At 61.0% G+C, this 22,479-nt stretch overlaps 1 protein-coding gene across 2 annotated transcripts in view; it reads left to right on the top strand.

Annotated features, from left to right (window-relative positions):
* The window catches only part of NCS1 (neuronal calcium sensor 1), a 41,599-nt gene extending 19,444 nt beyond the window's left edge, over nucleotides 1–22,155 (top strand). The window contains exons 2-9 of one of the 2 annotated variants that reach the window (XR_014020400.1): nucleotides 225–249; nucleotides 9,834–9,972; nucleotides 10,354–10,432; nucleotides 11,388–11,476; nucleotides 11,666–11,743; nucleotides 13,592–13,711; nucleotides 19,150–19,715; nucleotides 19,913–22,155. Coding sequence is in view for 1 of the 2 variants with exons in the window: in XM_081279169.1 (XP_081135295.1) it covers nucleotides 225–249; nucleotides 9,834–9,972; nucleotides 10,354–10,432; nucleotides 11,388–11,476; nucleotides 11,666–11,743; nucleotides 13,592–13,690 (509 nt within the window). In the remaining variant the exon portion in view is untranslated. Of the gene's footprint in view, nucleotides 1–224; nucleotides 250–9,833; nucleotides 9,973–10,353; nucleotides 10,433–11,387; nucleotides 11,477–11,665; nucleotides 11,744–13,591; nucleotides 13,712–19,149 lie in introns of both variants that reach the window. The other variant, XM_081279169.1, reaches the window with a different exon arrangement.
* Nucleotides 22,156–22,479: the final 324 nt, after the last annotated feature.

The raw sequence follows: 22,479 nt of genomic DNA, 5'->3' as shown, positions 1-22,479 counted from the left end.
AGCAGCAGCAGCAGCAGCACAGTGAGCATTGGGAGGAGGGGCCAGCGCTGTCCCCTGCCCAGTATTCGTCACCTAGCCCTGTCACCTCTTCTTGTCCAGAGCAGGTCGGTGCCCTGAGCGGACAGGGAGGCTGCAGGTGGGGTGGACAGAACGGTGGCCCCAGTGAGCATTGGCGTGTGCGGGGTCACCTGAGCTAACGGCCACTTTTCTGTTTTCTCTCACAGTCACCGAGAAGGAAGTGCAGCAGTGGTGAGTAGCCGTTTCCCCAAACTCAGGGGTGGGGACGGGGGCTTTGTGCTGATGGGGACAGAGTCCTGGTGCCCAGGACAGCACGCAGGGGCCTCGGAGCATGCCCATCCACACACCAGCCCTGTCCCTGGCTCGGGTGCGTTCTCAGCTAACTGGTTTGGGTGGGGTGCTGGCAGTTAGGGCCTGGGGCACCCCCAGGCCCACTAGACCCTAGGGAGGGGTTAGGATGACAGGGCCAGGCCCAGCTTTGTCATTAAATGCTGTGTGGCCTTGACAGGTCTCTTTCCTCTCAGGGGCTCAGGTGAGTCTGCTCACAATGGCTAGGTGCACTAGGTCGGGCGTGGCGGGTAGATTTCCTTTGGGCGCCAGCTCTGGTCAGCCCGCGGTGGCTTGCCTAGAGTGTGTGTTAAGACGGATTCTGAGGTCGCTTGTCCTGGAGCAAATGGAAGGTATTGCAGGGAGGGGTCAGTGAGGTCTGTAATGGTGTAGGGTGCCTGGCCTGGGTGATGCTGTTGGTCACTGTGTGATATGGGGAGGACGGGGGCTCCCGCTGTAAGATGATGGGGAACAGCTTGGAGGGAGGCCTCCCGGGCTCCTTCCGGGCTCCTCCCGGGCCACCTCTGACACCCCCATGCCCGAGTTCACACTGTAGAAGGTGCAGAGCCATGTCCTGCGGGCTCTGCTGACCTCCGCAGGGGACCCTGGCCAGGTGGGCAGTGATGGGAGGCTGAGCTGGCCGAGCCAGCAGCGGGCAGGCGAGCGAGCAGCCACCCAGCTCTATCCCAGGACTGACCTCGTTTCCCACTTCCCGACTTCCCCAGGTGGGCGTTCCAGAACATTCCTGCTTCTAGGTCTCTATCCCTGGGCTCCCTTCCTGGGCTCCTCCTCCAAGGTGCAGCCTAGGACCCTCCTCCAGGAAGCCCCCCTGGACTTCCCTCTGGACATGCTCTTCCCTTCCCGCCGGTGGTCAGAGGGGCCGGGTGCAGCCAGACCCTAGGAGGCCGGCCTCCGCTCACTCCCTCGCTGGCCTCGGAGGAGCCCTGACACTGAGCATGGTTATGTGCCGAGTGGCCCCGTGGGGTCCAGCCTGCTGGCTGCCCAGGCGTGTGCCACCCTGCCCTCTGCCAGCCTGACCTGGTGACGTTCCTTGCAGTTAGGGCTCTGTCCTGGCCGCTCCCCCGCGTGGGCCCCCTCCTGGCTCCAGCTCCCCCTCAGCCTCCTTCCTGGGACCCTCCCTGGCCTCTAGCTGGGTTGGGGTCTCTCTGACCCCCACTGACCCATGCTTCTCTGTGATGGCCTGTGACAGTGGTTAAATGTTTCTGCCCCTGTCTGCGTCCCCCAGCTCAAGGCTGGTCACCTTCGCCTGTCCTTCGCTGTGTCCCCAGGGCCTGGCCACAGTGGATGCTCAGCCCTCGAAGGCACCCCTCTTAGTGCTTTGGGAGCACATTCCCGAGTGTGACGTGGCCTGTCACCTCCATGTGGCAAACAAGGAAACGGAGGCTCACAGGGAGTCCCTCGCCCGCACCTGGGGGTGGCAGGGCTGCCATGACAGTGGGCAGCAGGACCCCAGGACCTGGCTCTGGCCCCGCTGAGGGAAGGAGGCTGCACAGGTCTCCTGAACCAGGGGCGGCCCCCATCCTCTGGGGGCCGGGCGGGGGTCCGGGTTAGGGTCCTGGGTGGCCATTAGGAGACAGGCAGGAACACTGTCGCCCTAGCCGTGATGTGGCCCTCCGGTGGGAGAAGGGTTCCCAGACCTTCCTTCCAGGGCAGGAAGAGGGCAAGTCCACCATGCGGCCAGCGCAATGGTTTCATTAATGAGGTTCTTGGCATAAAAGTCAGCTAGCGAGATCGAAATAAACACACAGACTCAGTTACCTTATTTTATGACCAGGTCCGAGACGGCTCCCCTCTCTGGTTCCCTCCTCTAACCGCCCGGCAGGGCAGCAAGGATTACTCTGGGCTAGCAGGAGAGAGAGAGTGAACACGCCTGGGAGTAGCCTTTTATTGGGGAACAAGAGATTCAGGGGAGAATTCCATCCAATGAAGGTTGAGGGGGGCCGCACTCCAAGGTCAGGGTCAGTGATTGGGTCCCCGGGGTCAGTGGTCAGTCACACCCCCACACGGATGGGTTCTCTCATCAGGAGAGGGCTGGGAAAGCTCCGACACAGCCAGAGCACCTCACCCAGACCGGGAGTCGCCCAGTCACGTGTGAGAATGGCTCCCCACAGGCAAGGCCTGTCCTTGAGAGACGGAGCACTTCCTCAGCACCCGTGGGTGACAGGGGACACTCAAGGCAGCCCCACTTGTTTCCCCTCGCAGTCCCCTGGAGGAGAAGGACCCATCTGCATCTCGAGGAGGAGGACACTGAGCTCCCAGGTGCTCCCCTGGCCGCCCAGGAGAGGCAGGTGGCCAGGGTAGGGGCTCGGAGCCGGGCAGCTGGCCGCGCTCTGACTTGCCCACACCTGGGCGAAGGTTCCTGGGGCCTCAGGGTCCCCGTCGGAAGGCGGGTGTGGGAGTCGGGCTTGGCGGACGGCGTCAAGAGCAGATGCTCTACTTTGTGGGGGATGTTGGGAGGGTGCCTGGCAAGCGCGTCCCCGTGGTGTGCTGAGCAGAGCCTCCACTGCTGCCCCCATCTTAGCAGCGCTGGGGGGACCCCTCCTCACCATGTTGATGGGGAACCGAGGCCCAGGTGGGCCAAGGGCAGGTCGCTCCCATTCACTCACCCAGCGTTGGTGGGGCAGGGCTGCCCAGGGCCTGTCCCAGATGCAGGGACACCAGGTGACACAGACCCAGCCCCAGCCCTGGACAGACACATCAACACAAAGCAGCAGCATCTCCGGCTGAGCAGGGTGACAGGCCGGGGTGGGGCCTTGAGGGGCAGGGTCCAGGCAGGCGCTGCCGGCTGGGCCACTACCTGGAGGAGCACATGACCTCGAGGCAGGGTCAAGCCTGGGAGGGAACCAGCAGGGAGGCCAAGGAGGCTGGCCTGTGCCTGCACACCTGCTCCTCACTGTGTGACACCTTCCCTAGCAAGCTCTAAAGAAAGAAAGTTCCAGAAAGTTCTGTGGACGTCGAATAAGTAGGCTTCGGTTCACTTTGGTGGAGCCTCCCAGGGTACAGATAGCTGAACCAGCCCTTTCCTGCCCTCCCAGGTCAGCCCTCCCTCTCCTGTTTCTAGAAAGGCCACCTCTAGAAATAGAAAACCGGGAGACCAGGATGGTTAAACAGGGGCACTCAGGCCTCACCCTCCCCTCCTGTGCCCGTGGCAGGCATTGATAATGGATCCCAGATCCCAGTGTTCTGGATCAGTCTCCTCGGTGCTCTGTGCAGCTGATGGAATTGCCGTTGCCCCCTCACGGGCTCCTGTGGCCCCTTCTCCACATACACAGGGAGAGCTTTGGGTGGGTGGGTGGCTGGCTCTCTTGCTCGAAGCCCCTTTGGGACCTCCCACTGCACCTGGCACGGGCCAGGGCTCCCGTGTTCTCTGGCCTCGCCCTCTCCCGGCTCACCAGCATGGCCGCCCTTGCTGTCCCTCACCCCGGCCAAGCTCCCCCACCTCAGGACCTCCTTCCTTGCTCTTCCGGCCGCTGTTCCTTCCCTCTGCCTGGCTCATTCGTCACCTCTGCAGAGTTGGCCTGTCTTGTTCCCTGCTGACTTTAGGGCTGCTATTCAGGGCTGCGGTGTGATCTCGTCCCCTGACCCTGTGTGCAGCCAGTGCAAACGCAGCCTAGATTTGAACTCAGGCCCTGGGGCTAGTCAGGCCCCAGGTCCCAGAAGAGCGATGCCAGGCCAGGCCAGGTGGGCATCCTCCCCTGGCTCCAGCCCCTGGGGACCCCTGTGGCCTCAGCCCTGCTGGCCCTGGGCACCAGTGTGGGGACATGGCCCCTGGGTGCCTGGACCCCTGGCTTCCCGCCCTCTGGTCCCCACTCCCGAGAGCCCTGCTCTGCACCCTGAGAGATCAGGAGCCACACTGGGCTGTGGAGTAAGAGGCAGCAGCAGGCCCCGGGCCCCGGGAGGTGACATGGACATCATTGTCATCTGGGAAGCCACAAGAATGCCCTCATGACAGCAGGGCACACCCAGTTCCATGGAGGGAAACTGCAGGAGGCAAAGGGAGCCGGGAGTGAGGAAGGCGGGGGCTGGGCCGGCGTTGGTGGCCGCGTGGGTGGCCGGATCACGGATGCTTTTTTCCTTCTCCTATTTTCCAAATTCTCTTGTTTTATTATTTTTACAAAAAACAAATATCCCAGCATGTTGTAACAAAAACAGAGGGTGAAGCAGGAGGGATCCTGCAGCCGCCCGCAGAGCCAGCTGGACCGTCCCACGCACCCCGGGGAGGGGGCAGCTCCCCCAACGTCCCCGCGCTCCCCCGTGGGCAGCACCGTGCCACGTTTAGTGCCTTGTGGCGAGTCCCAGGAGTGGTGTGTTACAGAGCTGGGGCTCGGAGGGCGGAGACCCTGCCCAGTCACAGCTCTGTGTCCTTCCTCCTCATGGCCTGGGCTGCAGGGCTCGGGGCTGCTGGCTTTGGCTCTGGGAAGCCCACAGACCTGAAGTCCTGGAGAGAGGGCCCAGAGGAGGGTCCTCCTCACCCGAGCGCTTGGGGCCCCTCCTGGAGCTCTTTTGAAAAGATGACAGGGAAGGATCTGGGAGGCGGCCCTCCCAGCTGCGCAGGCCGACGCCCCTGGTTGTGCTTGGTTATTTCTCTCTCTGGCCTCCAAGAGTCCAGCCCTGTCCTTGCACAAGGTGGGGTGAGAAGAGGCCTCTGGGCACCTGCTGCAGGCGATCATGGGGTGGCCAGGGGCCGGCACCCAGCATCCGGGGCACTGACCTGAACCAGGAGGTTGGGTATTAGGAAGGGCCTCTGGCGGGTGCAGGGGCTCCTGCTGCCCTGGCCCCTCTGGTGCTGTGGAGAGGTCAGGCCCCCCACTGTCCAGGCTCCCGCAGGCCCTTAAGGCAGGTACTGGCTTGGTCCCCACCTCACAGACAGGGTCACTGAGGCTCAGAGAGGAAGTTGCCTGCCCAGGGTCGCACAAGGTCAAGGGTGAGCCAGGACGGAGCGGTTTGCTTCAGAGGTCAGAGCTGTTCTTCAGTTAAAAAAACATAAAGAAACTCCTCTCTGACGCCTCAGAGTCCTTCAGGCTGATGCAGCCTGTGAAACGGGCAGCACAGGGATGAGCCAGTGACCACCACAGTGATGATGAGGAAGAGGCCCCTCGCACTCCCGACCCTGGTGCGTGCGGTGGAACCCAGGGTCTTCCACCCTCGGGCGCCCGAGACTCGGGGGCTGAGCCTGGAGATCCCAGCTGACATCCTGACCCGTGGCATGTCCGTCACCCCTGCCCCTCTGCTGGGTGACCTGTACCAGTGATGTGAGGACTCCCGTCCCTCCCCCTGGGGTCCAGAGTCCAGCCCGAGGTGTGAGGAAGGCAGACCCCTGGGGCCTTGTCCCCACGGGGGACTCTGGCTGCAGAGGAGCCCACAGGCTGTGGCAGACCTGGCCCCTCTCTCCCATCCCCACTCCATCTGGAGGCTGGCCCCCTGCAGCCACCCCACTGGCCAGCCGAGGACTGGACTCCACACCAACCCAGAACCTGCGGCGGGCCAGCTCCCCGGAGGGTCGGGGGTGAACGGGAATGGCGCCTGCCTCGGGGATGCAGGCGGAGCTCCGGCCTTCAGGGCACAGTTACACAAAGGGGTGGGCCAGGCAGAAGTCCCGGGACCTTAGCCCGGAGGGCACCCAGTCTGTCCCCTTCCCCTGGGGCTTGTTGGGATCCTGTGTGACCCGCGGGCACTTCTGCGGCAGATCCCTGCCGGCTGGGGTCCCCCAGTCCAGTGGCTGTAAACCCAGTGACGCTGCCCCAGGGTGTGTTTGGCAAGGTCTGGGGACAGGGTGGCAGTCACTGGAGGAGGTGGCGCCTGCCGTCTCCAGTGCCCAGAGCTGTCCAGCATCAGGCGCGTAGGGCGGGAACCCTGCCCAGGGCTGACCAGTCACTTCCCCACAGGGCCACCGGGTTGTGGGGAAGGGTTTTGTGCAGGGTCCCTCCCACAGCATGGCAGGTGAGGGCCAGGCCCAGGGCACAGGCCCGCGTGCCTGGGCACCGGCAGACGGCTGGGGCTCCACAGGAGAGGGAGGAGGCTGGGACCTGCCCAGACCTGACCTGGGGCGGGTGGGGCTGGTTCAGTCACATCCCAGCCGTCCTGGGACAGGTTCCTGGGCTTGGTTCTCAGTCCCGGGTGCCCCCTGTGGGGAGGGGCTGTACCCCAGGTTAGGGCTGCAGGAAGTCTGGCTTCAGAGCCTGGCCGTCTGAGGCGAATCCGAGGCCCAGGGCAACCAGGTGGCCGGGAAGCTCAGTCTCCCCGGCTCTGCTGCAGCCGAGGCAGATACCTCCTCCACCTTCGGAGGACGAACAATGGGTTACATAATATTTGGGTAGCAGCTGCTTTCCCCTTGCATTTCCCCGGGGGCGGTACAGCCTGGCTTGCAAGTATGGGGGGGTGCCATGAGGTGGGGAGGCTGGGAGACAGGAGCCCTGAGTCTGAGCCCTGGTTCTGCTGCTAACTTGCTGTGTGACCTTGGGCCAGTCTCTCCCCCTCTCTGGGCCCCCAGAGCCGTATCAACACCCAGAAGTAGTCTTCTAACATCCTCACAGGGCTCTTAGATTCTGGCTAGGGTTTCTTGAGGATCCAGTTCCACTGGGCTCAGGACAGAGCAGCAGGACACCTAACTCTTGCCCTCTCTTCCCCTGCTGGGCAGTTTGTGTATTCATCTGCTCAACTTACCAGACAACATTTGCTGGGCCCGTGTTATGCACCAGGCTATGAGTGGAGCATCAGGGGTGCCCCCGTGTCAGGGACGGGGCGTTGAACTGGAGGTCATCGCCTGGAGGCAGATGTGATGGAGTCTGGTCCAGCGGGCTGGTGCTGGACCAGGGGAGCAGGGGACCCTGCGGCCTCAGTGGGCCCACCTCCTGCAGGACACATCTCCTGGCACCTGGGGAGTGGCGGGTGTCCAGGGAGTCATCATGAGGCTTTGTGCCCAGGGACCTCCTGGCAGGACCTGGGAAGTGTGGAGCCTGTCCCAGCCACTCAGAGCCCCTGAGAGGTTCACGGATGAGGGGTTACCAGGAGGTGGGGGGCCGCCTCGTCCCCCGCCAAGCAGGGGGGCAGCAAGGAGCTTGGTCAGCCGTCCGCTGGCCTGGCAGGAATCTCGCCCAGGGCAGGGCCTGCTGAAGAGGGCGCAGGTCAAGGCTGCGTGGGGGAGGGGCTCAGAGAGGCCAGCGGTCAGGGTGGCCAGGGCAAGCTGGAGCCGTGGGCTGGCCACCCTCTATGGGCACTGCCTCTTGGGGGTGGGCTTTGGGGACCCCTGCTCATGGGGTGGGCCCTGTGGAGCCTCTGTAGGTATGATAGGCCATGGAGGCTCCCACCGGGCTGGTGCCCACAGCCGGCTCCTGCAGCTGCCCCCGGCCCTGCCCACCCCACTGAGCCGTGGCAGGGGGCCGCTTCTGGGCTCCTTTCATGGCATCGTTGCTGTTTTGAATGACCTCTGGGGATCGAGTTAGAAGGGCAGGAAGAACAGAGGGATGCAGCCCTCACAGGAGAGGCCATTAGGTCCTGCACCAGGCACGTCCCTCCCCTGCCCAGGGACCCCTCCTGGCTTGGGGACCTGGGGTGGTGGCCTCTTGCTTGTAAACTGTCTGCCTCCTGTCCCCGGAAGGAAGCTGGGAGAGGAGCACCAGGGAGGGAGCTGGGGGCCAGTCTGTCCCTCCTGTGACCAGAAGGGCTCAAAGCCACGCTTTGGTATCAGTGTCACGGACTCTGCCCTGCTGTGCTTCCTGGGGGGACGGCTGTGAGCGCCAGGCTCAGAGCAGCCCCGGGGGCTGGCAGGGGCCGGCAGACTCCAGGGCCCCGCAGGACGAGTCGCAGGGCTTCCAGGTGGGCCTGGACATCACACTGAATTGAGGCTGGGTCAGAGGCTGATGGGCAGTGGGGGACAGGAGAAGCAGAGCCGGACTGATGGCTCGACACGGGCTGTGAGGCCGTGGTTGACCTCTCTGAGCTCAGAGGCTCATCTGTCCAGTGGGATCATTGGACCTACGGCTGTGAGCCGCGGGGTTACATGAGGAACCGTCTTCAGGGCTCAGCATGGAGCCCCGCGCTGGGCTGCTGTCATGGGCAGTGACAGAGGCCCATGGTGACCGCGCCCAGACCTGCCATCCTGAGGGCCCTGAGGGGGAGGGCAGGGAGAGGCCCAGAGGCTCAGCCCACGGGGAGCCTCACCGTGTGCGGCCACTGTTGGGACAGCCCCGTGCCTGCTCCAGTCCAGCTCCCAGAAGGAGGTGCTCCACGCCCTCCACCTGCCCTGGCCCCAGCAGGCGTGTCTGGAGCAAGGGTCCCGCCTCCCTGGACACCTGACGGCCATTCTCAGGCCTCAGAACCCCAGGCTCCCACCGCCAGGTGTCCGGCTGTCCTCCCAGGCCCTGGGTGTCCAGCGTCGATCCTGGCCCCTTAGAGGCTGGCCAGCAGGGAGGGGACCCTGGCTTCTCCCCACACAGCGTCACAGGTGGCTCACGCTGCTCCCAGGATCCTCTGCTTCGCGGGTGGTGGGCGAGTGGGACCTCACGCAGGTCTCGGTGGGACCGTGGGTCAGCCATCTGGTTCCTCTGGGCACTGGCCTTCTCAGAATTCACCGTCCATCCCCCTCAGCTCCAGTCTGGGCCGTGGGGACTCACAGATGGCAGGCCGGGTGGAGGTCAGAGCTGGTGCCGACCGCGTCCCTCTGACTTCCTGCGGTGGGAGGACTTGTCCTCAGACGGCACTGTCCCACCTGGGGTGCTGAGCGACCCGGGGGCCAGTCCGTGAATCAGTTTAACACAAGACACATTTAAGTTCTTAGACCACAGGGCACACTGGTGGGGGTCAGGCAGGGATGTTTTTAAAGGTGGGCCCTGGGGGTCCAGGTACCTCTTCACCTGATTCCAACAAGATGGGCGTGAGCCTCAAAGAGGTCAGGCATCTGTCCCTGGTTGCACAGCAGAGACCTACACTGGGGCTTGGACTGCCACCACATCCTAGTGGCCTGGGTGTCTGGGGGGTCCCATGCTGGGCACTGGGACAAGCCAGGGTCCCCTGGGGCTGCTCCTGGGAGAAGAGGCTGGGGAGGGCTGTGCATGGGGAGCCGGCTGCCCACCCCATATGGTGGCCCTGTGGTATAGGAGGGGAAGGGGGACAGGGGATGGCAGGAGGCCCTTTGTACAGAAGTGCCATTCCTGGGGGCTTATGGGCGACTCTCCTCATAGCCCCGTGGGGGGGGGCCGTGGCCAGGGCTCTGCGTGCAGTTCTCTGTTGCTCCTGTGCTGATTCTTTTCTGCCTTGTGTGGATAAGGCTCAAAGAGCTGAGGTCGCCTGTCTAAGGCCACACAGCTTGTGGGAGGCAGAGGTGGGAGTGAGCTGAGGTGTGAGGTCTGTGCTCCTCTGACCATGGGGCACTGTTTCAGGCACCGGCCTTCCTGTGTCCTGGGCAGGAGCTGGTGTGGGTGGGTGAAGCTGGTGTCCCTTTTGCCCTCTCCCGCCGCACTGCTGTCCAGGTACAAGGGCTTCATCAAGGACTGCCCCAGCGGGCAGCTGGACGCGGCAGGCTTCCAGAAGATCTACAAGCAGTTCTTCCCGTTCGGAGACCCCACCAAGTTCGCCACGTTTGTTTTCAACGTCTTTGATGAGAACAAGGTGAGCCGGGCATTGCTGGCGGCCAGGTACCCCTCTCCCTGGGCAGCCGGCTCTGCTCCTCCCACACCAGACCCCCCCCACCACTGTCCCTGCAAAGGGTCCCTTTCCAAGAAGGGACACACACTCACTCATGCATGGACTTGCAAACACAGGCGAATATGAATACGTGCCCACATGCATGTGCACGCCCTCATGCCCACACGCATGCACGGATGTGTATGCACACGTGTGTACACACGTAGATGCACATGAGTGCAGGGTCTGTGCTCACAGGGGGGCGTCTGGGGCATCTTGTCTCCCGGATGCTCCCCGGTCACGCTGCTGCCGGGTACCACCCTCCAAGGTCCGGGTGCTGACTGAGGCCACCCCTTCTCCCCTCAGGATGGGCGGATTGAGTTCTCCGAGTTCATCCAGGCACTGTCGGTGACCTCCAGGGGGACACTGGACGAGAAGCTACGGTGTAAGTCCCACGCGTCCTGCCCCCAGGATAGAGGGAGGCAGCCCCTAGCCCTCGCCACATGGGGGCGCCAGACACCATGGTAGTGACCCTGATGGCGGCCGGGCCTGAGCAGCCAGGGCAGCCAGCCCTGGGCAGGTGGGCCTCATATGGCCACTGAGCTGGGCCAGGCCGTCTGTGCTGGGCTGAGGGAGCGGCACTGACACCTGCCCTTCTGGGTCAGAGGAGGGTTCCTGGAGGGACCAGGCAGGAGGAATGGACGGGGGCCTGTGGGACCAGGGCTGGCAAGAGCACAGGTGACATCCAGGAAAGCCTGGGCCTGGGTCAGCCGGCAGTGTGGGGCGGGGTCCGGGGACTCCCTTGGCCGCGGTTCTGCCTGCGGATTTCACTTGTTCACTTATTCATCCGTCACTCAACGAGTGCAGACCCAAGGCCACACGTCAGAATCCACCAGGGCAGACAGACAGGTCCCGGCTCTCAGGGCCGTCAGTCTAGAGTCCAGGAACCCCTCCTACTGAGGCCTGGAGAGGGGGACAGGCCGCACACCCTTAGCTGGGCCACCGAGCAGCGCGGCAAAGGGACTCAGGACTCGACTGGGTCCCGCAGTCCCCGTCAGCGCCGGGAGCACCCCTTTTTAGACATGGAAAAAGATTTCATTCACACAAAAGCCCCCTTCCCTGCCTGCCTGTCTCCTAACCTGACCCCGGGGGGCAGACACCCAGAGGACGGGGGATGGGACGGGGCCAGCTACAGGACTGCGCTCCCCACACACGGCTCTAGCCCCAGCGGCAGCCCGCGCTGGCCATCCACCTGTTTTAACTCGTTTCACCCCGAGCTGCAGGGGTGCATCCTGGCTCGGCAGTGGGTCCCTGAGTGCCGGCCGTGCCCCTTGGGCTCCGTGTCGAGGAGGGCGTGGAGCAGCGGCCTGGCCGGGGTCACAGTGGGCGGTTGGTTGCAGGGGCCTTCAAGCTCTACGATCTGGACAACGACGGCTACATCACCAGGAATGAGATGCTGGACATCGTGGACGCCATCTACCAGATGGTGGTGAGGGGCCGCTGGGGCTGGGCCTGGCCCCGGGGCAGCCCGCTGGCTGGGCTGCTGGGGACGTCTCTGCGGGGGTGGGGGAGGCGGCCAGGTGGCAGAAGGCGGGATGAGGAGGGAGGTGGAGGCGGAGGCGGACCTCAGTTGGACGCAACCCAGAGCCCAGGCCCACCCTGCCGTGTCCTGTGGCAGGGGAACACGGTGGAGCTGCCCGAGGAGGAGAACACCCCTGAGAAGAGGGTGGACCGCATCTTCGCCATGATGGACAAGGTGAGGCTGGTCCTCCGCAGGGAGAGCGGGGCGGGGCTCTGGGCGGCAGTGGGGACCTTGGGCCTGGGCTGGCTCTGCCACTGAGCCCCTGGGGGCTGGTCAGACACGTGGTCAGCCTGGCGCCCTGCCCTCTGTGAGCAGCCACTCTGTCCTGACTTTCAGGCAAGTGAGCTCAACGAGTCTGCTTCATAGCCAGGTCCTTGACCTCTTTTTGCCCCGGGCCCCCTGGCATTCTGGAGAAATCCATGGACCCCTTAGCACAAGAGCTTCAAGTGCATAAAGTCCACAGGACAGAAAGGGAGCTAGTAATGTGGGAACGCAGTGTCCCAGGAGGGCCTGTACTGGTGTTAAGGGAGCTCGCTATCAACACATCAAATGGTAAAGGGTGGCGCAGCCCTGGGCTGGGGTGCAGCTCGGGGCTGGGTGCAGCTCAGGCCTGGGGTGCAGCTCGGGGCTGGGGTGCAGCTCGGGCCTGGGGTGTAGCTCGGGCTGGGGTACAGCTCGGGCCTGGGTGCAGCTCAGGGCTGGGGTGCAGCTCAGGCTGGGGTGCAGCTCGGACTGGGGTGCCGTGACGTGTGGGGGGAAGGCTGCAGGCAGAGTCCCAGGCCCTGCTGGCTCTGGTGGGGGTGCTCCAGCTTTGTCACTCAGGGGCAGCGGCCTTTCCTCCAGAGGTCCAAGAAGGAGGACTGACCTTCCCGCCTGCCCACGGCCTGCCCAGTCCCCCCAGCCCAGGGGAGGCGCCGTCAGTTCTGTCTGTCTGGGGACCCGAGCAGGCTGGTGTGTGCCATGCGTGCTTTATACCTCCGAGCTGTTCCTTAGCCCTCCACACTGTTTTTTATTAACTAAAATAACTTTGATTTAAATGGAAATTTGAAATCATGGTGGTGAGGAAGCCGTGTCGGGGCCTCCAGTAAAGGAACCCCAGGCGCCCGCCCCCGGAGCTCCCTCATGTCTCTTGCCAAGGCTCTAGTCCCCTGTCTCACTTCCCCTGTTTGGGGAAGCTGTGCAGCCCCTGGAGGCAGCCTGCTGGGGTGTGGACCTGACGTCCCCAGCACCAGCTGTGGGACCCTGGGTAGGCGACCCTAGGTCAGTGTTCTCATGGTCAAAGTATAGCATGGCACCGTCCCCTTAGGTAGGCCAGGCACAGTGTGAGCAGGTGTGTAGCTCCAGGGGAAGGGGCTCCAGCCCAAGGAGAATCCAGGTTCCTTTGTGTCTCACTGAGCTCCTGGGCCCTCCCGGCCTCCTGTGGGCCAGTGTCACTGTGTGATCAAGGTCACTTCCAAAAGTGGCCCCAGAGCAACGGGTGGGCCCTGCCCTCGGGACTGGCACGTTTGTGTGTAAATGATACAAAGCACAGAGCCGAGGGGGCCTCCAGTTCACCAGGCACAGGAGCTGTCCCCACGTCTCCCCGCCCCCTCCCCAGAGGAGGAAACAGGCCCCGGGGGTGGGTCACAGCCCCAGGTCACGGGCCAGTGAGGGCCGGGGTCTGTTGGAGGGTGACTCCCACCCTGGCCACCTGTGTCCCTCTCCACTTCCGAGGGTCTCCTTGGCTAGTTCCCCGGGGCCGGTGGGCGGGGCCGGGGCCGGTGGGCGGGGCCGGGGCCGGTGGGCGGGGCCGGGGCCGGTGGGCGGGGGCCGGGGCCGGTGGGCGGGGCCGGGGCCGGTGGGCGGGGCCGGGGCCGGTGGGCGGGGCCGGGGCCGGTGGGCGGGGCCGGGGCCGGTGGGCGGGGCCGGGGCCGGTGGGCGGGGCCGGGGCCGGTGGGCGGGGCCGGGGCCGGTGGGCGGGGCCGGGGCCGGTGGGCGGGGCCGGGCGGGCTGTGCCACCCTGGCCACTTGTGTCCCTCGCAGAACGCGGATGGGAAGCTGACGCTGCAGGAGTTCCAGGAGGGGTCCAAGGCCGACCCGTCCATCGTGCAGGCGCTGTCCCTCTACGACGGGCTGGTATAGTGCTGCGGGGCCCGCGCTGGGGTGAGTGGGGCCTCGGGTCGGGCGGGGCAGGGGGACAACCCAGCCTGGCGCGGCCGGGGCTCAGTGTCCGGGCTCCCAGGTGCTTGGTGTCGGGCAGTGTGGGAAGTTCTGGAGGAGCGAGCTGGGGGGGCAGGGCCCCGAGAACCCCGGCCCCTCTGTTTTTGTTTTATTTTGTTTGTTTTTGCACCCTGGATTGAACGGAGGGGTGCTGTACCCTCGAGCCCCAGCCCTTTTTATTTTTTATTTTGAGACAGAGTCTCCCCAAGTTTCCCAGGCTGGCCTTGAACTTGCGATCCTCCTGCCTCAGCCTCCCGAGTCATTTTTATATTGCCACTCGTAGTGGTTTGCCTGAAAATATGTGTTTCTGCTCACAGACACCTTGGAAGTCCAGGCCTGCTCAGGAGGCCCGGGAGGTCTCACGCCCTCCCTGAGCGGGCAGGGGCAGGCCTCAGCTCCTGGCTGTCCTGCCCGGTGGCTCGGTGGCTCAGATGTTCACCTTTAATTAATTAATTAATTAATTTTTATGCAGTGCTGAGGATCCAACCCAGTGCCTCACACGGGCCAGGCAAGCGCTCTGCCACTGAGCCCCAGCCCCAGCCCTGCTTTGGGTCTTTTTTAGATAGACTTTAGTGGCAGATGCATGTGGGAGTCTCCTTCAGCCCTCTTTTGTATTTTATTAGAGACAGGGTCTGGCTAAGTTGCTGAGGCTGGCTTTGAACTCCTGCCTCCGCCTCCTGAGCCGCTGTGATTACAGGCAGGCACCCCGCGCCCGGCCCTTCTTTATGAGTTTGCAAGGAGGTATTTACTGGAAATAATCATCAATGCTAATGAATTTTATAATTTTTTTCCTACATCTCCTGTTAATGTGAAGAAATCACACAGATGGGTCTCTGGATGGGAGGCCACTTTGCCCTCTTAGAACAGGCTCCGCCGAGCTGGGGCTGCCCTTTTGTGCATTAACAGATCTGATCTGTTGGTGTTTGGGTCAGGAGGCCTCCTCCATTCTGAAGCTTCTGTTGTTATTGCTGTTCACAAAAAATCCTTTTTTAATTGAAGAGACACTGGAAAATGTGCTTAAAGAAAACCTCAATTAAAAATTTATTCTAAAGAGCCCTCCTGTGTGACGGAGACGTGATCATGGGGAACATTTTAGTGTCCACAGTCATTTAAACAGAATCAGCTCCAAAACGGAATACTCCTAACTCACATAGGAAGATATAATTAAAATCAATTTGTACTGTGATTTCTTTTTTAGAAACGCTGAGCAAGGTGGCTCAGGCATATAACCCAGCTACTTGGGAAGCTGAGGCAGGAGGATAGCAAGTTTGAGACCCTGTCTCAAAATAAAAAATTAAAAAGGGCTTGGGATGCGGCTCAGTGGTGAGACACCCTGGGTTCAGGTCTTAGTGCCGCGAGCCCTGGCCCTGGTCTAGCTTTCCACAGCTGCTTCTGCAAATCGCCAGGTCATGCTGTTTTCATGACAAAGCCCTTCAGAGTGACAAGGTCCCACATGACACTATCCACCTGTTTCCAGCTCTGCCCAGTGTCCCCCCCTCCCCGCGGCTCTGCTGGCCGCCTGCTCTATACTACTTACATGCAGCCGCATTGTGTGGAGTCCGTGACTTCTCTCTGTGCTCGGCTCCCTGGTCTGTCACTGTTCCTAGGTAAATCAGCTTCACGGAAGTCACTGGCCTATTCAGGAACCAAAACACACTTATTTTCTGCATCATTAAATATTGTTGAGATCATTTTATTTCTTGTGCTTCTGGGGACGGAACCCAGGGCCTCACACCTGCGGGACACGTGCTGTACCCTGGGCTGCGTCTCCAGCCCGAGAACGTCGGCTTTTAACCATGTTTTTCATTTTAACTGACAATATTGCACGTGCCTGTGGGTACGCCGTGACCTTTCCGTCTATGTCCCAGCCTGCGGTGATCAGGTCAGGGCAAAATCGGCACATCGTCCCCTTGAGCCTCCGTCATTTCTTTGTGTTGGGGACAGTCACAGTCCCCCCTGACCAGCTGCTTTTAGATATATAATGAGGTGGCGTTCACTGAGTTCTCCTGCTGTGCTCTGGAACCTTAGAAATGGTTCCTCCCACCCAGCTGCACCCCACCCCAGCCATCTCCTCTTCATCCCCCTCCTAACACCTTCCCAGACTCTATGCTCCCTCTCTGCTTCCGTGAGATCGACTTTTAAAATCCTCTGTGGGGCTGGGGATGTGACCCTAGGGCCTTGCACATGCCAGGCAAGCGCTCACCACTGAACCACACCCCCAGCTTAGGAGATCAACCCTTCAGCTTCCACACAGGGGCAAGAACAGGTGGGGTTTGTCGTCCTGTTCCTGACTTCCCTCCCTTATAGAACATCCTGCCATGCATCCACAATGCTGCAAATGACAGAACCTCTTGGTTTGTGGCTGAACACGATTCCACTGTGTCCATGCACCTCACCTTGGTGGACTCCAGGTCCCGGCCACCATGCATGGTGTGCCCTAGTGAATGCAGGAGCACAGGGGTCTCTTCAGGATGCCAGTTTCCTTTTCTTTGGAGGCACACTCAGTGGTGGGATTGCAGGATCATGTGGCAATTCTGGTTCTGGGTTTTTGGTGTTTTTTTTTTTAGTTGTAGATAGATGCAATACCTTTAATTAATTAATTATTTTTATGTGGTGCTAAGGATTGAATCCCAGGCTTCACATGTGCTAGGGAGGTGCTTTACCACTGAGCCGTAATCCCAGCCCTCTGATTTTTTTGTTGTTGTTGATGTGTTTTTGTTTTTTTTTAAGGAGAGCCCACCATTGTTGCAGCTGCGTAGTATTCCATTTGATGACTGGGCCAGACTTTGGTTAGTTCTGTGGCACAGGACACTTGGGTGGTTGGAAATTCTGGGGAGGGTTTTTTTTTTTTATTATTATGGGAATAGTCATACAAACTGGTAGAGAGAATAATATAATTCTATGTTCCCATCACCCAAATTGGAATCACCAGTTCACAGTTGATCTTATACGGTATCTCCCTGCTCTCGCCGTCCACCTGCCCAACACTGGATTATTTTGGAGCAAATTCAAGACTTCATATGTAAATATTCTAAGTGTTCTAAAGTGTATTTGTAAAAGTCAAAGATTCTTTAAAAAATCCATATTCTTTTTCTTTTTTGGTACCAGGGATTGAACCCAGAGATCCTTAACCCTTGAGTCACAGCCCCAGACCTTGTATTTCTTATTTTTAAAACAGGGTCTCTGTAAGTTACTTAGGTCCTCGTTAAGTTGCCGAGGCTGACTTTCAGACTCGTGATCCTCCTGCCTCAGCCTCATGAGCGGCTGGGATGACAGGTGCACCCTGGAGGCCCACGTGTGGCCCATGTTCTTTTACATCTTCTAATCTCCAGTTGCTATTGTAGCTTCCGTTATTTCACCGATGTTTTCCTCTTACTTTGTTTACTGAAATCAGAGTCTGGAGAGTGTGCACATGGCAGTTGGTGGAGCGGACTCTTGAGTTGACCCCACTGTGTTCTCCGTTCCCTGTTCCTTCTTGCTGCTGTAGGTAGACGCCTGGTGGATAACACCCTGTAGCCTTTCCCACCGTCCGGAGTGTGCTGCCGCCCCTCATGGTGCTGTTGTGGTGCCACTGCTCCTGCCCTTCCTCTGAGTGGGCAGACTGGCTTGGGAGCCAGAGTGGCCCATTGCTGGTGGGAGCTGTGTGGGACGGTGGTGTGCACGTCCCCAGGAGGCGGGCCAGGGATGCCACGGTGCCTTGTTCTGTGCCCAGTGGTGCAGAGGGCAGGCTCCCTGCTGGCTTCCTCCTTCACTGCCAGCTGGATTAATCCTACCCAGGGCGACTTCCCCTCACCACCCACCCGCTTGCCCAGGACTGGATTTTGATAGGAGAGATGGGGGTGCCTGCTTCTTTCTCTTTATTGATCACTTTTCAGAACGAGCTCTTGTTCTCTGACATCCTCTGGAGGTGGCCAGTGAAGTCCTATGAGAACACACGGCCATGAGCTTATGGATTGGGTGCGTTGGATAAGCTTTGTGCTGTGGTTTATCCCACCAGCTGACACAGTGGATCCACTGTTGGGCACGCTGGGACATGAGCCACCTCCCAGTCGAAGCCTCTTGAGCTGCCCTGAGCTGTGGCGGGAAGAGTAGGCAGGTCACAGAGCTGCAGGCCACGGAGGCCGAACCTCCAGGGCCTGCAGGCAGCCAGAGGCCAGTGAGTGGACACAGACTCTCCCCCTGGACTCCTGCTCTGTCCCTTCCCCCTCCCTTGAGCTTCGGTGTCCCCCCTTCCTTTATACCTGGCCACAGTGGCTTCCCTGCTCCCAGCCCCAGGGACCCCCTGCACGAGTCAGGAAGTGGGCTCCCCGTGGGCCAGCCGCCCACAGCTGTCCATCAGGTGGAGCAGGGACGTAGGGTTCAGCACGTCTTCAGATCCGGCCCGAGAGAAGGTGGTAGATGACACAGACCGTCACAGACTTACCATGAGAGTCACCAGGGATTGAACCCAGGGCACTCCGCCACTGAGCCACATCGCCAGCCCTTTTTTGTATTTTATTAGAGTCAGGGCCTCACTGAGTTGCTTAGGGCCTCACTGAGTCTCTGAGGCAGGCTCTGGACTCTCGATCCTCCTGCCTCAGCCTCCCGAGCCCCAGGATGAAGGTGAGATCTGGGGGGTGTTTAGCACATTCGCCACATTCTGCAGTCGCCTCCTCTAGCTGGGCCCGAAAGATTCCCATCACTGCATTCCCCATAGGCACCTTGTCCCCACCCCCCTCCCCTGCCCCCAAGTCCCCGGGACACACAGGCTGCTCTCTGTCCCTTTGGATTTACCTGTTCTGTATGTTTCATGTAAAAGGAGTCACATGACCCGTGGGTGTGGCCTGATTTCTTTTGCTCAGCGTGTTTTCAGGGTTTGTCCACACGGCAGCGGCCCGTGCTTCCATCCTCCTCATGGCCGCACGGGGTCCCTTGTGTGGCTCCGCCCCGTGTCACTCATCCCACATCTGTTGGTGGACACAGCGCTGGCTTTCCAGGAAGCCCTGGCTCTCCAGGTGTCTGCTGGGTCGGCTGCTGGCCCTCACTCTTCCCACGGTGGCCTCCCCCAGCACTGTCCCCTCGCTCCCTGCTCCTGGTGGGTGTGGGTTTTGACTTGCATCTTCCTAGTGACGGTGCTGCTGAGTGGCGGTCCCTGCCTTGGCCACCAGGCTGCTCTGCCCGGGGTGCCTCCTGATCGGCCACTGAGCTGAGCCCTAGGCTGCCCCTTCTTCCTTTTCTCTTTGCTCTGACAGACGGTCAGTGGTGAGCTTCTTGAGCTTCTCACTTATTTACAGGGACCCACCTGAAGAGCCCAGTGGTGGTGTCAGAGGGCACCAGAGTGCCACCTGCCCTCCACTGAGCCTCTGCCACCGGTAACCCGCCTCTCGTCCTGTGTCTTCCAGATGCCTGGGGACCAGTCTCCTCCTTCAAGGCCGCGAGGCCACCAGCCCGACTCCTCCCCGTGCCCCCCACCTTCCTCTGCGCCCGAGCAGCTGGCCACCCTTGAACTTGAGGCCCCGGCTCTCCTTGCCCCCTACCTGCGCCCACCTGCCGAAGCCACCGGCTCCAATCGCCAACAACCTCTGCTTGTCCAAAAAAACAAAAAATGACAAAACGGATCGGAAGCCTCTAGCCCTCTGCAAAACCAAGGACTCGCTGCGGGTGGCAGCCTCGGGCTCCCCCCATCTCCTGCACCCGAGCTTCGTTTTTTTATTTCAAACGGACATTTTAAAAGGAAAAAAAAAACCCACTACCTTCTGTTCTAGAAGATACTGACCGCTGGGGAGAAGGCCTGGGCTCAGAGAACTCTGCCTCCGCCTGGTCCCTCTGCGGCAGGTGGCCCGGGCTGGCGGCTGCCTGCTTCACGTCCTTGTCCTGTCCTTTAGCAGCAAGAGCCCGTGTGGCCAGGATGGTTCCTCGGATGACAACTGTTTTCTGTGATGACAGTATTGTGCTTTTCGTGGGGAAAGTGAGATTTTTTTTTAATATTCCTATATAACTGATATCCTTTATTTATTGGTCGTAACCGTTGCTGCTGCCTCCTGTCCCAAGTCCCAGGGACGCGGGGCCTCCGTTCACACATGCCGCCCTCACCCGCCTGCCCGCTCGCCGGAGCCTGGTGGCCTGCAGCGGCCCAGAAGCCAAAAAACCGTTTTCTTTTTTTAGATCCTGTGCTTGGTGTTGGGAGCAGGGGACGGTGGAAATTCATCAGCGGCTCCTGGACGGCTGTTCCTTCAGCCCTGAGGCTCCTCCTGGTCCCCGCGCCCTGCGCCCCTCCATCCCTCCTCCGCCCTCTGGGTCCTTAGCAATTTTTTGAGGACAAACAGGGGACATTTTTTCGCTTTCCAGCCCTATCTGTGTGTGTGTGTGTGTGTGTTGGCAGCAGCAGGAAAATGGAGAGCCTCATCCCGAGAGTGGGATCCCACCAGGAGAGGGGCCGAGAGCGGAGGGGACCACCACCTCCATGCGGACCAGCAGGGTCTCCCCCATCCTGCCGTCCCGCCTCCTTCTCCAGGAGACCACGTGGCATTCTTCCCTGCCCGGCTCTTTGCTCAGATGCTGGGTACGGGGCCCAGGCTACCCTCGACACAGCCCCGCTGCCCAGCACGTGTCCTCACCAAGGGGGGGCTCTGGTGAGAGCAGCCTCCAGGCTGGGGAGAGCGAGGCCCGGGTGTGGGGGGTGAGGTTCCCGCTTCTGCTTTGCCTCCTGGAGAGGGGCAGGGCTGGCCCTAGTCCTGCTCTGAATTGCCCTTGGTTTCCACCTGGCTCCCAGGAGGCTGGAGTCTCCCCGCTATGAACCTCAGCAGGCAGCCTCCAGCAGAGGACGATGGCCACTCCTCTGGGCCCACATGCCCTTTCCTGCTGGCTCCATGCTCATCCACCTTCAGAGATCCCCTCTTGCATGGGAAGACCCTTGGGCTGCACTCTGGCCCACCCTCAGACCCTCAGACCCCCACAGGACAGGGCAGTGGTCAGCTTTCAGAGGCCACTTTGAAGGCTGGCCTCCTGGAGGCCTGTGGGTCAACTTCCTGTTTGGCCACTTGGCCACTGGGCCCAACCACCAATCTCGGCAGTGCCTGGCTCTGGCCGACCCTTGGGCAGGGGTGGGCTTGGGGACTTGGGAGGAGAGGATGGGCCTGAGGCCTTTCCTGGGTAGTTTCTTCTCCTGCCTCTGCCGGAGACTCAACTGGCCTTTGATGGGGGACTGATGGAATTGTGTATCCTCTCCTGGAGACATGGGGGCCAAGTGACTTGTGGCCAAGGATTGTCCAGGGCCAGCCTAGGGCCCCTCCCACTAGGCGTCCACTGAGCCTCTGGGTACCTGGCCTTGCTCCCATTATCTTGGCCTTTTGGTTTGGAGCCACGGGTGTGGCTTTTGGTCCTGGTGGGCAGTTCTTAGGGTCACAGCCCAGTGTTCCCATGGGCCCAGGCCTCGGCCACACCTTTGTCTCATGTCCTGAGAGCCCTCAGCTGACAGAAGAGCCACCCTCCTTCCTGGCAGGGTATTGGATGCTGGCCATTTTTGCTCTCGGTTGCCAACAGGAACTGACTTTTGTCCCTTCAGGTCACCAGGTCTCTAGCTGTGGAGGTACCCTCTGAATCCTAGGCCCAGCCCCGAGGGCCTCTCCAGTGATGGGTCCCACCTGAGGCCCCTCCCCCCCCCCCGCTGCTGCTCTCTTTGGGTGCAGCCCAGAGGCCAGGCCCTGGTCCCTCCGTGAGCCCCCCTGCAGGGGCCAGAGGCCAGCACCAGCCTTTTTCTCCATGTCTGCTCCCCACTTTGTGTTGACGGGGACTTAGAGAATGTCACGATTTCCCAATATTTAACCAGGTGACGTTTAAAATAACATCAAGGCAAACGTGTGTGTCATCTGTGTGTTGACCTTTCTTCCCTGAAAGGCTCTGCCGTTGGACAGCTGATTTCTTAGACAGGAGCACCTGGGCTTCAGGGGCACTCTTTTCTGGGGGAGGGGGCGCAGGATGCTTAGGGACCCCTGGTGTCTCCGTAGAGAAAGTCCTCCCAACCCCCTGCTGCAAAGTCCAAAGCCACCACCTTCCTCCAGTGTCAGCATTTATGGGCTCCAAGGACGAGTGGGAGCGCCCCCTCGTGGTGGTGGGCAGCAAAGGCGTCTGGGGGCTCCGACCTGCCCAACAGGTGTGGAGCAGAGGCTGGAGGCAGGGAGGCTAGGAAGGGGCTGTGACTGCAGAGGCCCTGGGTCCCCAGGCCCATGTTTTTGGCAGCATGCCCCCCAGATGCCCCTCTGCTAGGTCATCACTGGGGCTAGCAAGTTAAGACACTGAGGAGAAGCTTTGCCCTCCTTCCTTTCTTTCTTTCTTTTTTTTTAATATCTGCAGAATAAACCCAATGGTTAATTTTTGAATGAATAAAAGGCTTTTGTTGAATAAACAGCTGGTCCATCTTCTGTCTTGGCATCTTGCCCCCAGCACTGGGACAGACCAGGGCCCTCCCTCCCAGCCAGAAGTCCCCATTTTCCCTTTGTCTTCGAAGTGGCCCTGGGAAGGGTCATCTTACTCCCAGCCACGGTCAGCAGCTTCCTCGGGGACTCTGGGCCAGTCACCTCTGCTCACTGGGTCTCAGTTCCTCCTCCGCCACTCAGGTGGGAGCTCGGCCGCCTGACAGGGACATTGCGAGGAGTGACCCTGGGCAGAGCCCCCTGCAGGAGCCCAGGCCAGTGCCCCAGGGCTGCGGGTTGTGCCCCACCTGAAGCCTGCGC

This window comes from Spermophilus citellus (genome assembly GCF_964194105.1).
Source record: "Spermophilus citellus genome assembly, chromosome: 2".
Taxonomy (NCBI): domain Eukaryota; kingdom Metazoa; phylum Chordata; class Mammalia; order Rodentia; family Sciuridae; genus Spermophilus; species Spermophilus citellus.
This window is presented reverse-complemented; position numbering and strand designations above follow the sequence as displayed.